General features: G+C 47.1%; 1 protein-coding gene across 4 annotated transcripts in view; it reads left to right on the forward strand.

The window, feature by feature from the left end:
* The window catches only part of NLRC5 (NLR family CARD domain containing 5), a 49,982-nt gene that overhangs the window by 26,116 nt on the left and 11,716 nt on the right, over positions 1-12,150 (forward strand). For 3 of the 4 annotated variants that reach the window (XM_080410915.1, XM_080410916.1, XM_080410918.1), the window contains 18 exons: positions 296-370; positions 1,424-1,507; positions 2,307-2,390; positions 3,290-3,379; positions 3,482-3,544; positions 4,611-4,694; positions 5,173-5,256; positions 5,892-5,981; positions 6,931-6,996; positions 7,497-7,580; positions 7,657-7,740; positions 8,362-8,448; positions 8,903-8,983; positions 9,495-9,578; positions 9,954-10,037; positions 10,690-10,773; positions 11,435-11,518; positions 11,611-11,694. In XM_080410915.1, the coding sequence (XP_080267041.1) occupies positions 296-370; positions 1,424-1,507; positions 2,307-2,390; positions 3,290-3,379; positions 3,482-3,544; positions 4,611-4,694; positions 5,173-5,256; positions 5,892-5,981; positions 6,931-6,996; positions 7,497-7,580; positions 7,657-7,740; positions 8,362-8,448; positions 8,903-8,983; positions 9,495-9,578; positions 9,954-10,037; positions 10,690-10,773; positions 11,435-11,518; positions 11,611-11,694 (1,476 nt within the window). The remainder of the gene's footprint in view (positions 1-295; positions 371-1,423; positions 1,508-2,306; positions 2,391-3,289; positions 3,380-3,481; positions 3,545-4,610; positions 4,695-5,172; positions 5,257-5,891; positions 5,982-6,930; positions 6,997-7,496; positions 7,581-7,656; positions 7,741-8,361; positions 8,449-8,902; positions 8,984-9,494; positions 9,579-9,953; positions 10,038-10,689; positions 10,774-11,434; positions 11,519-11,610; positions 11,695-12,150) is intronic. The other variant, XM_080410917.1, reaches the window with a different exon arrangement.

The raw sequence follows: 12,150 nt of genomic DNA on the forward strand, positions 1-12,150 counted from the left end.
CTAATTGATTGACAGAAGCTTGAGGGTATGGAGCAGACAGCAGTATTCAACTGCTGATTGGAGCCGAGAGCTGAGGGGGTGCAGAACTCTCTGGAGGCTGGAAGAGAGATGATAAGGGTCTTTTTATTTCTGGAGATGATGTGTACCTAATTCTGGCCGGTAGTGAGAAAAGACAGACTGGAGCATGAGGCCATTGCCACCACCTCACCCTGTTCCCCAGCTGCAGCGCTGGGAGTCAGCTACGTGGGGGCAATAGCATCAGCACAACTCACGGGGTAAACCGTTCTTTCCGCAGGGGCAGAAGTACCAGCAGATGGAGAAGTAGCTTCCCGGCATATCCCAAACGTGACGCAAAAGGACAGTGCTTTTGGTATGGCACCCCCAGCTTCCTTTTGTCCCCCAGGAGCATAGGGAGAGATGGCTGAGGGGTCTATATCTGTGGCATAACGTGTGGAACAGACCCATTGCTCCAACTGTGTCTCCTCAGAGAGCCGTCTTTTGCCTTGCCTGCCTTTGGCGGCAGGCTTGGCTCTCCTGGAAAGCAGATGTTCCTTTCTTCTGCTTGTATCCCATCATGACTGATTCCACATGAGGCACTTCTGGAAAAGGTGCATCTTTAACATATCTCTCTTCCATCCTCTTCCCTGCTGAAACTGGTGAGGGAGGCCAGTCCCTTCCAGTTACAAGGGAGAAGGTCTTGGGTGGTGTAATTTGGCAAAGCCTTGGAGAGATTGGGCCAGCTGGTGTCAACCCAGGCCGATAGGAGTTTGTACTTCGAGGTCACTGGAGGGGCACAATGATATGCCAGAGGTGGCTGGGTGAATAATACACCCTTATGGGATAGAGTTGGGATGTCCACTGCTATAAGCATATATGGGGAAATAGTGCATCTTTTGCTTGGGTAGGCTCAAGGGGATTGTCTGGCTTTCCTGCAGAGGAGGTTTCTACCTGTAAATCATGAGATACAGATCTGGCTGGCTAGTACATTCATCCCACGGAGACCTGCCAGCTTGTCAGCCAGAAAGGTTTCTGTGTTTTCCTTGTTAGAGAAGGACATAGAAGGCACCGTTCCCGGCCTTGCTCTGGGAAAGCTGAGACACTGCTGAGCAGGGAAAGATGCTGTCCAGTCTCTGAGACAATTTGAGTACCAATGATGCGGCTCTAGGGAGGCAACACCCAAAGTGGTGTGGTATTTTGGTGGTGGACTGGCCCTCTTGAATCAGCTCAGAGCTGGTGAAATCATCTGGTTGTCACAGGTTTTGACTTCTCAGTCCTAGTCTGTGGGTAGCAAAATATATATAGTGGAAGTGAGGGGGTTGTTATGGGCCTTCTCCTAGGATGGGAGGCTCTAGGATATGAAGGAGGTGTTGCCAAACCGTGGTCACGGGAAATGTTTAGTTCCTGAACGATTTGTTTGCTTCAGTCTCAGGGATTGCAGAGTGAGTCCGGAGGACATGACCAGGCTGTGCCAGATACTGGCTCAATATCCACAGCTGACAGAAATTGAGTAAGTGTTGTGCACTTGGCAACCCTGCCTGCCTGTCTGTGTCCCCAACCTGCAGGTACAGTCGGTGTTCAGGCTAGCAGCTAGTGTAAATTGGCTCTCCTCTAGCCTCCCAGAAATCCCCACAAAACTTCATCCAGATGCTTATACAAACCCACCCCTTCAACTGCCCTCTCTGTTTGGTTTGGCCTCTCCTAAGTCCTACCATGTCTGTGTTTAAACACCCCAGAACACGTATGTGTTGTTATAGTCTTCCTCAATCATGTGGCTAGACACAAGTGTTGTCACCAGTTCCTCGAGACCCCGGCTTGCAGTATAGCTGGAGGAAGAGCACCTGGCTGACTAAGCCATGAACCAAACTCCTGAAGAGCTGGTCACTCCAGACAGGAGCTGGGCACCAAGAAAATCAGAATAATACTAGTCAGAATAAAAAATGAGTAATAACAAATAAAAATAATGTAATCTTTTTTTTTTTGCCACGCCATGCCGTGCATGCCATACCCTTGGCGCATGCATGAAATGCATCAGTAGCATCATTTTATAAATTTACAGTAATGGAAAAGTAAGACTTTTAAAACTGGAATGTTAATTGGCTGTAGGATGTAGAGAAACATGGAGATCAACCTGTAAGGTCTTAAATCTTGCTCAACTTTCAGGGCATTTCTAGACATGCCCTTTCTCAGAATTTGCCCATAGCACCACCATGCACATGTGTGTGTGCATGTCCATGTAGATTTTATAGAAATATGTACAAATTGTCCCAGTTTTTTTCTTGGAATTTGTTTCCTTCCATGTTTTACAGTCTGTGTGGAAATTCATTGAGTGACCAGAGCATTGAGAAATTACTGAGATTCCTGCCATACCTCTGCCATCTGAAACTACTGAGGTAATGTTTGTGGTCCCTGCTTTGATTGCTGACATGAAACATTGGTTTGGAGAGTGCTAATACCGCAGCATATTTTAAGAGCATTAATTAGTAATTGTAGATTAGCATGCTGGGCAAAGAAAATGCAGAAACTCACACCCATTCATGTCTTGCTTCTAGAACCAAGGCAACACTGAACCTTTTTTCCTTTATGATCTGTAGAGTGGGAAAAAAGGGACAGGAGGAGAAACACCCACCCTAGAAGGAGCATCCTGGGTAATCCTCACTGAGCAGGTCCCATGGAACATGTCTTCCAGCATCCATAACAGATGTAGGACTTGCTGGTTGACACACAGTGACAGCACACCACCTGTTTGTGTGGTCAGCATCTCATAGCTCTGCCCCTGCATGGATCTGGCATCTGGCCACACTTGACACCAAGTGTTTCCTGGCAGCATATCAGCCATGTAGGCTGGGGATTTAGGCTAGAGAGGTGCTGTAAGGGACTAGGGCACTCCCACCACATGGACAAAAAGCCCAGAAGGAGCTTGACCATCTTTTACAAGATGCAGCATGGAGGAGCTGCAGTGTTTGGAGAGACCAGATTTACTCACTCAGGAGGTTGCTTCCAGTCTGGGGCATCTCTAGTCCAGTAGCCCTGAAGAGGAGTTGTTCAGTGTAAACCCTTGGTCTGTACTCCCTTTTTAGTCAAAGGAGATTAAAGTAGACTCTCCCTTAGTTCAAGGAACGCTGGGTGCCAATGCTCAAAACTTAGATCTTTGCTCACTGATCTTGAGTTAAACAGGGTGGGTTCAGCCTTTTGCATCTCAGAGTAAACAATGGGAAAATTGGGCCACGTGTGTCAGCACCTTTCTTCTTGGGAACTGATTTTGTTGTTCTTTCTTTCCCTTCCTTTTCAGTATTAGGAATAACATGTTTTCACCACATTGCACTGTTTTACTCATCAACTCCATCAACCTCTGTGAGCGAATCACAATAGTGGAAGTCCGGTAAGACAGACTGTTTGGAGCCCAGCTCGGCTTTAAAGGGTCTACAGAACTTGTCATCCTTGAAGAGCATTGCTGAAGGACTGTCTTTTGTGTTTGCTTCAGGTCAAGTGAAAATGCTCTTTTGCATTTAGGAGCAAGCAGGCAAAGCCGAAAGACATCCTGCAGGTACTGGCATACAGCATTTAATTATAGTTCACTTGTTTTGATTAGGTTTGAAACAGTAGTGCAGGTAGCCAGATCTCCTGTATGAAGAACTCATGGGCTGGTAGTCAAGGAGCTTGGGCTGGTAGCTGAAGCTCTGGGACTCAGTTCAGCTGCCTAAGTGCAACTCAGTACCATTTGGATGCATTGGGATGGCACAGTCCCATGCCTTTCTTGAGTGGCTGCTGGACTACTCATGATCATCCTGAGTGGCACCAAATTCTGTTGCACAAGCAACTGCATTGAGCCCCAGCCACTGCATTTTCCAAAAGCGCGCCTCAAATTCTGGGTGATAATCTCCATATGGAGTACAAGTCTTATGAGGAGCAGCTGAGGGAGCTGGGCTTGTTCAGCCTGGAGAAAAGGAGACTTTGGGGAGACCTTCTCACTCTCTACAACTACCTGAGAGGAGGTTGTAGTGAGGTGGGAGTTGGTCTCTTCTCCCAAATAACAAGTGATAGGACAAGAGGAAATGACCTCAAGTTGCACCAGGGGAGGTTTAGAGTTGACAAGCACAGGGCACAGGCTGCCCAGGGAAGTGGTTGAGTCACCACCCCTGGAGGCATTTAAAAGACATGTGACACTTAGGGATGTGGCTTAGTGGTGGACTTGACAGTGCCTGGTTAATGGTTGGATTTGATGATCTTAAAGGTTCTTTTCAACCTAAATGATTCTATGATTCTATGATTGTATATGAGCACCAGTGTGATGTGTATACGTGTCTGCAGCTCTCTGGGAGTCATGGTTGCTGGGTGCCCCTGTAAAGACTGTAACATGTCTCCAGTTAGGCACCAAGGAGACGGCAAAAAATGAAAAGATCTGTTTCTCACTTATGAAGTGGGGTTTGTCATTACTAACCTCAGGGAGGTGTTTTGAGAAGTACCAAACACTGGCACAGCTAAGGGCATTCATCTCAGTGCATGCTGCACAGAGACTGGTCTGAAAATGCAACTGCTGATGGGCAGCTCTCGCTGCTCAGGCCGAGCCTGGTCGCCGGCGTGCTTTAACTCTCTTGCTGTCTCATATGTAGGCTGACGGACTGTGCCATCGGTCGAGGGCAGATAGATGAGCTCTGCAGAGTCCTGGAGCAGCGTGGGTGGCTGGCAGAGGTCGAGTAAGTGGGGTTTGGGTTGTTTCCATGACCTTGAACAGGAGTCACTGAGGGAGAGCTGGGTTGGGGTGGTTCAGCATCGCTTGGGGTTTCCCAGCCTGTCTGTGCATGTGTGTGTTCTTGTTCAGACTATTTAGAAACAAAATTGATTAGTAATCATACAGGTCCTTTATGTATATGTTTTTTAAGAAGGCTTGAGCTGGTGGGACAACTTCCTTGGGTTTTTCACTCTGTGGCTCTTTTGAGGCATTTGTTGCTTTGCCTGAGCTCTGAGCTTGTGTTCAGAGCTCTTCATTTGAGCTTGCTCTGGAGCTTATGCACGAGGTATTTTGTAGGGTAGCAGTTTGTTTTATACAGACCTATTGGCCAAGCTGGGATTTAAGTCCAGGAATTTTAGCTTATTTCTTCAAAGCTGCTCAGAGGAGCATTGCTGCTTAAAAGGCTGAGGTTTGGTTGGCCACCTTGTTCTTCTGCCTTTCAGTCTCTCCAGGAATCAGCTGGGAGATGAAGGCCTGAGGTGCCTCTTGGACCACTTGCATCAAGTGCCTGTTACCTGCTCCCTCAAGTAAGAAAATATACCATGAATCTGACATGCCCTAGCAGAAAGGTGGTGTTCACACAATCCCTGCTGAAGCTTGTTGTCAGGCTTCTTGCCCACTCCTGCCTTGGGAGGTAAGGTCTGAGTGATCCTTGAGCACAGCTCAAGACCTCCAGGCCAGGGTGACTCAGGGTCTGATCCAAAACCTGCTGAAGTAACTAAAAGTCTTCCTTTTGGCATCAGCAGGAGATAACGAGGCCCAGAGTGGGGTAGCGTGACAGAAGTTGGCCCAGTCCCCCAAGTGTTCCGTTCATCACTTTTCTGTGTATGTTGTCCTCTTTGAATAACCGAAGGGCCATAGGTGCTGTGAGCTTAGCTGTGCCCTATGTCAGCCTCTCCCCTCCCCTTTCTGGGGGGGAAGCAACTGCTCCAGCAGTCAGCTGCCTCCGCAGTGCCAGAGGCCAGCTGCACTTGCTGTGTCACCCAAGTTGTCAGTGCTGTGCCTTGGAGGGGTTTGGTGCATTTAGCGCAGCCAAAGGGGCCCAGCACCCCACAAACTGCTCTGCCTTTGGTGCCAGCTTGAATTCTGCCTCTGTGGCTGAGGAGCCTGGGGACAACCCTGAGTCTTAACACCTGAAAAACCTTCCTTCTCTTCTGTGCAGTCTCAGCCATAATAGGATTTCTCAGGATGGAGTTCTGCATCTCATAAATGCCTTTGCCACATCTGGAAATACCAGTGAAGTTCAAGTCAGGTGTGTGTTTCCCCTAAGTAATTTCTGATTATTCACTGCATGTTTTCCTCTTAATTGTCAAAAGATTTTGATCTTCAGGTAATAATGACAAGGGCCATATTTTCATATAAGTGCATGCAAAGCTTCTGTTCATGTCTGTTTCTACTGGCCAAATGTAGCTGCCAAGGAGGAAGCAAACAGAAGCGTTACTCCATGGGCCAAGTTATTTCTGTGTACAGACACAGGTATTCAGCTGTAGTAATTGTTGTCACGTATATATCTGTAAGTGAACCTCTTTGAGGCAAAAATCAGTGTTTGTTTTCTGAAAGTGTGGTCCCTGATTCACATCAATATATTGAGATTTCAGAGTGAGTCTGTTGAAAACAATTTCTGATGTTCTTTACTTGGATTTGTGTCTTTCATCTCCTTTCCTCTCTGGCAAAAATAGCCCATGGCTCCCGGGCTTGTTGCACTGGCATGAACTGCTTTTTCTCACAGATTCAATTCACAAGGCTGGTTCACACTGCACATCTGCCCTTATCAATGTTTATGTTCATGTAGGCCAGCTGGTCTGTCATGAATCAAATTTAGCCAGGTCATTTCCATTCATTCTTGCAGTTAAATGTGAGTGCTGAATTTTTTGGCTGAGCTATTTTAGAGCAGATCGGTCTCCTGTTTTAGCTCTCCCCGTGGCTTGGCAGAGAGTGCAGGGACAGGAGGAGGCAGACAAAAGCAGAGCAGATCAGGATTGCTTCTCCAACCACCGGTGCTGCTTTATGCTAATTTAGCATTAGCAAAACCTTATTGAAGCATTTTCCTGGGCTGGTAGGGGGAGGTGAGCTGGGTCAAGTACCTGTGTCACTGCTGCACTGTGTTGCTTGTGCAATTTGATGTCTCATTAAATTCTGAGCACCGGGAGAAATAGTTTGAATTTCCCTCCAGATCTTACACTTGTATCTTCTCTGTGCAGTTTGTGCTCCAAAGCAACTTTAATCATCAAGTTGACAAGCAGAGATGACCCAAGAAAGATTTTGAGGTAACAGTACAGATTTTTTTTGTATATTTTCTTTGACAAAGGCCATGTCCTTTTTCTAGGGATAAGGCAGACAAAACCTCTTGTAGTCCCTAGCTCCTGATGTGGTGGTATTTTACACGAATAGATGATACATTTCCTTTGATTCACCTTTTGAGAAGAGCTTTCTCACATCACAGAGGATCCCACATCCCTTTTCTCTCACTGATCCCACACTGACTGTTCCTCACTTCGGAACCTGTACATGAGCTCACAGTCCCTGTCACAAGACAGGGTGCCACAAAAAGCCACGCCATTAGCATACACACATGCTGTATCAGAAAATCTCAACAGATGCTTTTGAAGTGTTGCCACAATCTTTTTTGAAAGCCGCGCAAGGCATTTGTTTTGCTGCAATCCTGCTTTCTCTGTGGGGAAAGGTGGTGATGCCTGAGATTTCTGGGTCAGAAAGCCTGAACTGTTTGTAAGGAACTAAGACTGTTCTCTCTCTTGCATCCTTTCAGACTCGCAGAGTGCAACTTTCAGCCAGAGCATTTGGAAAAGTTGTGCTTGCTCCTGGAAAAGTGCACTGGTCTGACAGAGTACATGTAAGTTAGTGGCTGCTTGGACCCATTTGAGTGGGCTCATTAGTAAGCCTTTCATTACAATGACCTTTGGTTCTAGATCCTCAAATAACAACGTGACAGTCCAAGCTGCAGAAAGGCTTTTGCTTTCACTGAGGAAAAATCTGCATCCTCTGAAAATCAGGTACTGTGTTACTGTGCTGTTTTAGATACTGATGTGGGGCTGGTCTGATCACCTAGGATCTCCTTTCATCAAAACCAAAAGTGAACTGTGCTTCTTCCAAAGATAGGTAGCACTGGCCTGAGAAATCCCCATGGATGACTCTGAGTTATTGGTATTTTGGCTTTATCTCCTTGAATCCTACTAAGCATCATGTAAAGCTGTGGCCATAAACTGTGCTGTCTCTGTAGACCTCTACCTGCCTTTACAAAGAAGGTTGCTAGTTCTGGGGAACACGTTCCTACTGTGTCCTCACCCGAGGTCTTGCCAGAGCATCCCACAGTTTGCCTGGGTAACAAATTCTTTGCTTCTCCCAGAATGTGTTGCATTAGAGCACAAAGGGCAGGCTCCCTCTTATTGCTGTCAGTGGTAGGTGGGCAGAAGGGAAGCTGATGCTGGTGTCCTCTGCAGGGAAGCTGCTTCTTTGTTTGTTCCCAGTTTGCATCCTGTTTCCTATGTAGACATTATTGTGATGAGCAAAGCAGCTTTTCCGTGGGTATTAGAGTGCTGCGCCCTCAGCTTGCAGAGGCAGGGATGGACCTGTGCTTGTGAGTAAAGCAGAGCTGCCTGTATTCTGCTTTGCAGCATAGAAGAGCCATGGGTGTGTGAAGAAAGTGTCATGAACCTTCTTGAGCTGGCTGTGCAGGCCTGTGGAAACATTACTGAGATCACGTAAGTAGCACCTCAAGTTCTGGTATCTTTCAGATATTTTCTTTTAGCTCGATACTTTAAAGGAAATGCTATTCAAGCCAGCACTTTAACTCGATCTTCTGTTCTTTATTCACTGTCTCCAGTGCATTTGTAAGCCATTAGCCAGCTTGCAGCAAGTTTGACCCGAATGTCTGGCACAGAGAAGTGATTAGGTGTGTGGTTGCACACTTCTGAAGGTTTAGTGGAAAGGAGACCATGTTCCTGGTCTCCCTTGGGAGAAAGGGATGCCCAGACTAGGTTGGCTTTGGAACTGGTTTAAACATTGCAAACCTCTTCAGAGATGGATGGTTAGGATTTGTGCACCAGCATAGTCCTGCCCCATCCAGTTCTCCTGATTTTTCTTATGAAAAATAGCATTTGCTCTCCCTCAAGAGTTCACAGGCTTATGATGTTTTCTGATGCTCTGCCTTTCCAGGATATGTAAAGATAAAACCCTCTTCCAGCTAGGCGTAAGGTTCCCACACTGCCCAGAGAAGGTGGAATCAGTCGTTAGCAGGTGAGAAAGTGACTATTTGTCATGATTTTCTGCTTGTTCTGAAACTGGCCGTGGGGTGAAAAATATCTTGAGTGTCTGGGGCTCTGGTCTCCATAGGTTCAGTCTCTGAGTGCCTCTGTGCCCCACATGTGGAAGGAACCTTATTCACGTGCATTTGTCTTTCAGGCCACCCTTCTTCAGGCCTGTACTGGACCTGCATGAGGTAAAAAATCTACCAGCCTCCCCCACAGGACCAGGAGCACTCAGGAGATATGAACGTGTACAGGGAGAACAGCATTAGTGTCTTATTCCCTTTGTGTGGCTGAAGAAGGCAGCAGCTGCTTTGTGCAGTTGGCGAAGGGTTGTTCCTCTACACTGGACTCTGTGGTGTAGGTGGAACATGGCAGGAGACCCCAGGGTGGGCATTTGCAAAGCTGTGATCTGTTCCTAACCCTGGCCCTAAGGGGCACCAGATGCTGCAGCGACCACCTGCTGGTAACTGGCAGTTGTGTTGTGTATTTGTATCCTGCAGATTGAATCTGTACGAGCCAGAAATCAAGCACGCTTCCTTCTACCGAAGAGTTTGCGAAAAATGTGCTCAGCTTCAGGAATTGAGGTGAGTTGCCAGGCATTGTAGAGGATTTTTTGGGGAGGGGAGTAGCTTGTCCTTGTGTTTGCAGGAGAGCACACAGCAGGACAGGGCAAGGTCCCAGTCCCTGCACTCTGGGTCCCCTACTTAGTGTTTGGATGGAAAATAGAAAAGACACATAGACCTAGTGGCTTCCTGGGCTATCCTTTGAAGGCATCTAAATCTCTCCCCTGTGCCCAGATAACCCATACTCTTATCGTGACTGGGAGGTCCCATAGGACCTTGCCAAGTATCAATGTTGTGACACTTCTTTGATGTCCCAGTACTGGTGTGCTTTAGTTGTGGGCTTGGTACAAACCTTTAGCCATCAGTGGACATAACCCAGGTCTGTTGTTCTTGCAGATGGTCTCATGTTGAGCTCCACAACGATGAAGCAGAAATGCTAGTCAGGATTTTGCTACCTCTTCCAGAGCTGAAGAGGTTTGGGTATGTCCCCGTCTGTGGTCCTTTCCACATCTTTTTCGTTTGCTCAGCTCTGTGCCTCACCCCGATCCTCTCTGAAACACACTGTCTGGAATGTGGCCGTGAGCTCTGTGACCTCTCCTGAGCTGTGTCTATGTTGCAAACTCAACAGCTCTCTACAATTCACGCTAAAAGTGGTTGTAGGGGCACCATTGTGCATGTCTAGAGGTTTTTTCCTCTCCCCTTTTTTGCAGTGAAAGCTATTTGAGACTGAGACCTTGGCTGTTGCTTACATTGTAGGTAGCTTTATGCCACCCTGCTGTGTAAGAGGGCTTCTCCCGGTATTGAATAGCATTTGGTGCTTTTCACAGCCCTCTTAACGGCCTGTAAGCGAGAGGCAGGCTTAGAAAGGGCATCTCTGCTGAGAAATGCTGAGGGATGGCTGGCCTAGGCAGAGACTGTGCTGCTTGGTTCATGTACATGTGAACATTTCTGAACTACCTAGTCCTCATAGTCCTGTACATGGGAGGTGTGGAAATGTCTTCAAACTTACTGGTCCCCGATGCCTGTGCTGGCTGGGGTTTGGGATGGGGCAGCTGGCCTGTCAGTCAAGTAAACTCCTCTTTCTCAGTGTGCTGAGACCGGACCTTCTTACTTGACCCTTGCTGTTTTGCAGGCTGACCTCTAGCAGCATTACACCAACTGGAATTGATTACTTGATCATGGGCTTGCAGAACTGCCAGGCCATTGAAGAGCTCAAGTGAGTGTAGTGTTATTGAACCGTCCGGAGTCTGCCGGGTCTTTCTAGAAGCTTTACTTAAACTGCAGCCTCTCTTCTGCCTGTACTGTGAACAGATGTAGTTTTGCTGGTGGCTGGAGGACTTCAGAGAGGAAAGAAGAAACAATTCCTTTTTGTTTGCAGTGAACAATGAGTGAGAGAGATAAAGGGAGATCAGTAGTCTGGCAGGGAGTGTCCAGTGGAAAAATCAAGTGTTTTGGTAGTGTTTTTTGCATGGATTTTGTCCCAGCTTGGAGGCAGTGTTTCCTGTGCAGCAGTCCCAAAGCCAGCATTTCAGTCCTGGAGGGTGATCTGGTGGCCTGCACACAGGTGGCTTTTCCAGGCACCTACATCCTTCTGTTATGAAGTGCCTCTGGACCATCTGTGTCATTGTTTTGAGAGCTTTGCCATCTTGTGGTCACAGTGGCACCTTGCTCCATGCAGGGCTGGGTTCCTGCTCCAGAGGTTTGGGGTTATCTTGGTATTTTATCAGGATCCAAACATGCTGAGTAGAATTACATTAGAGAGCAAAACTGATAACTATTCACAGGGACTAGAATACACTCCCACTTCTCTTCCACCCTTGTTCTGCTCTCCTCTGCCCGTGGGTAGTTAGTTGTTCCTGTGTTATTTCATCTTTTAGCCTGGGCTACATGAAACTCAGCAGTGCTGCCATTTCTAAGCTTGTGCTGGGACTTCATGGAATGCCATTTCTGAAAAAGCTTATGTAAGTATGTGACTGCAGCTTGCCTCTAGCCTGGGTTGTGATACTGAATAACAGGAGCTTAATGTCCATTTTCCTGGTGATGTTGTTTCCAGCTTGAACCATAACAGTATTGGTGATGATGGCTGCTCCAGACTCACAGAAGCTTTGAGGAATATGCACTACATGGAGGAAATCAAGTAAGTTCCTTCTTTCTTGCAGACTTTCATCAGCAGAGAGGTGACCACTAGTGCCAACATTTGGAGAGACCCCAATGTGCTTATATACAATGTTGTAACAAAAGCAGGGAGGTTGCAGGATACTTGTGTATAAGGTACCTTAGGCTCAAGGAAATCAGAACTCGATGTTCAGAAGAGGAGAATTTGGTCTAACCCCACTCTATGCAGTCACGTAGAAAATGGATTAAACAGCCTCTGGGTTTAAATCTCTGGAATCTCAAATCCAAAACAGGGCCAGAGGCCCCCTTCTTTCCTGGGAAAGCCTCAGACCCAGCACTTCCCCACTCTGAAAAGATCTGAATCCTGAGTCAACCCCAGGCTCGCTTTGCCTTTTTTTCCTCTTTCTCCAGCCAGACGCTGTCCATTCTCCACTGTAGTAATTTGGAAAATAATAACCACCTGTTGCCTGTCTTGGTG

This window comes from Falco punctatus (assembly GCF_963210335.1).
Source record: "Falco punctatus genome assembly, chromosome: 14".
NCBI classification, from domain to species: Eukaryota; Metazoa; Chordata; class Aves; order Falconiformes; family Falconidae; genus Falco; species Falco punctatus.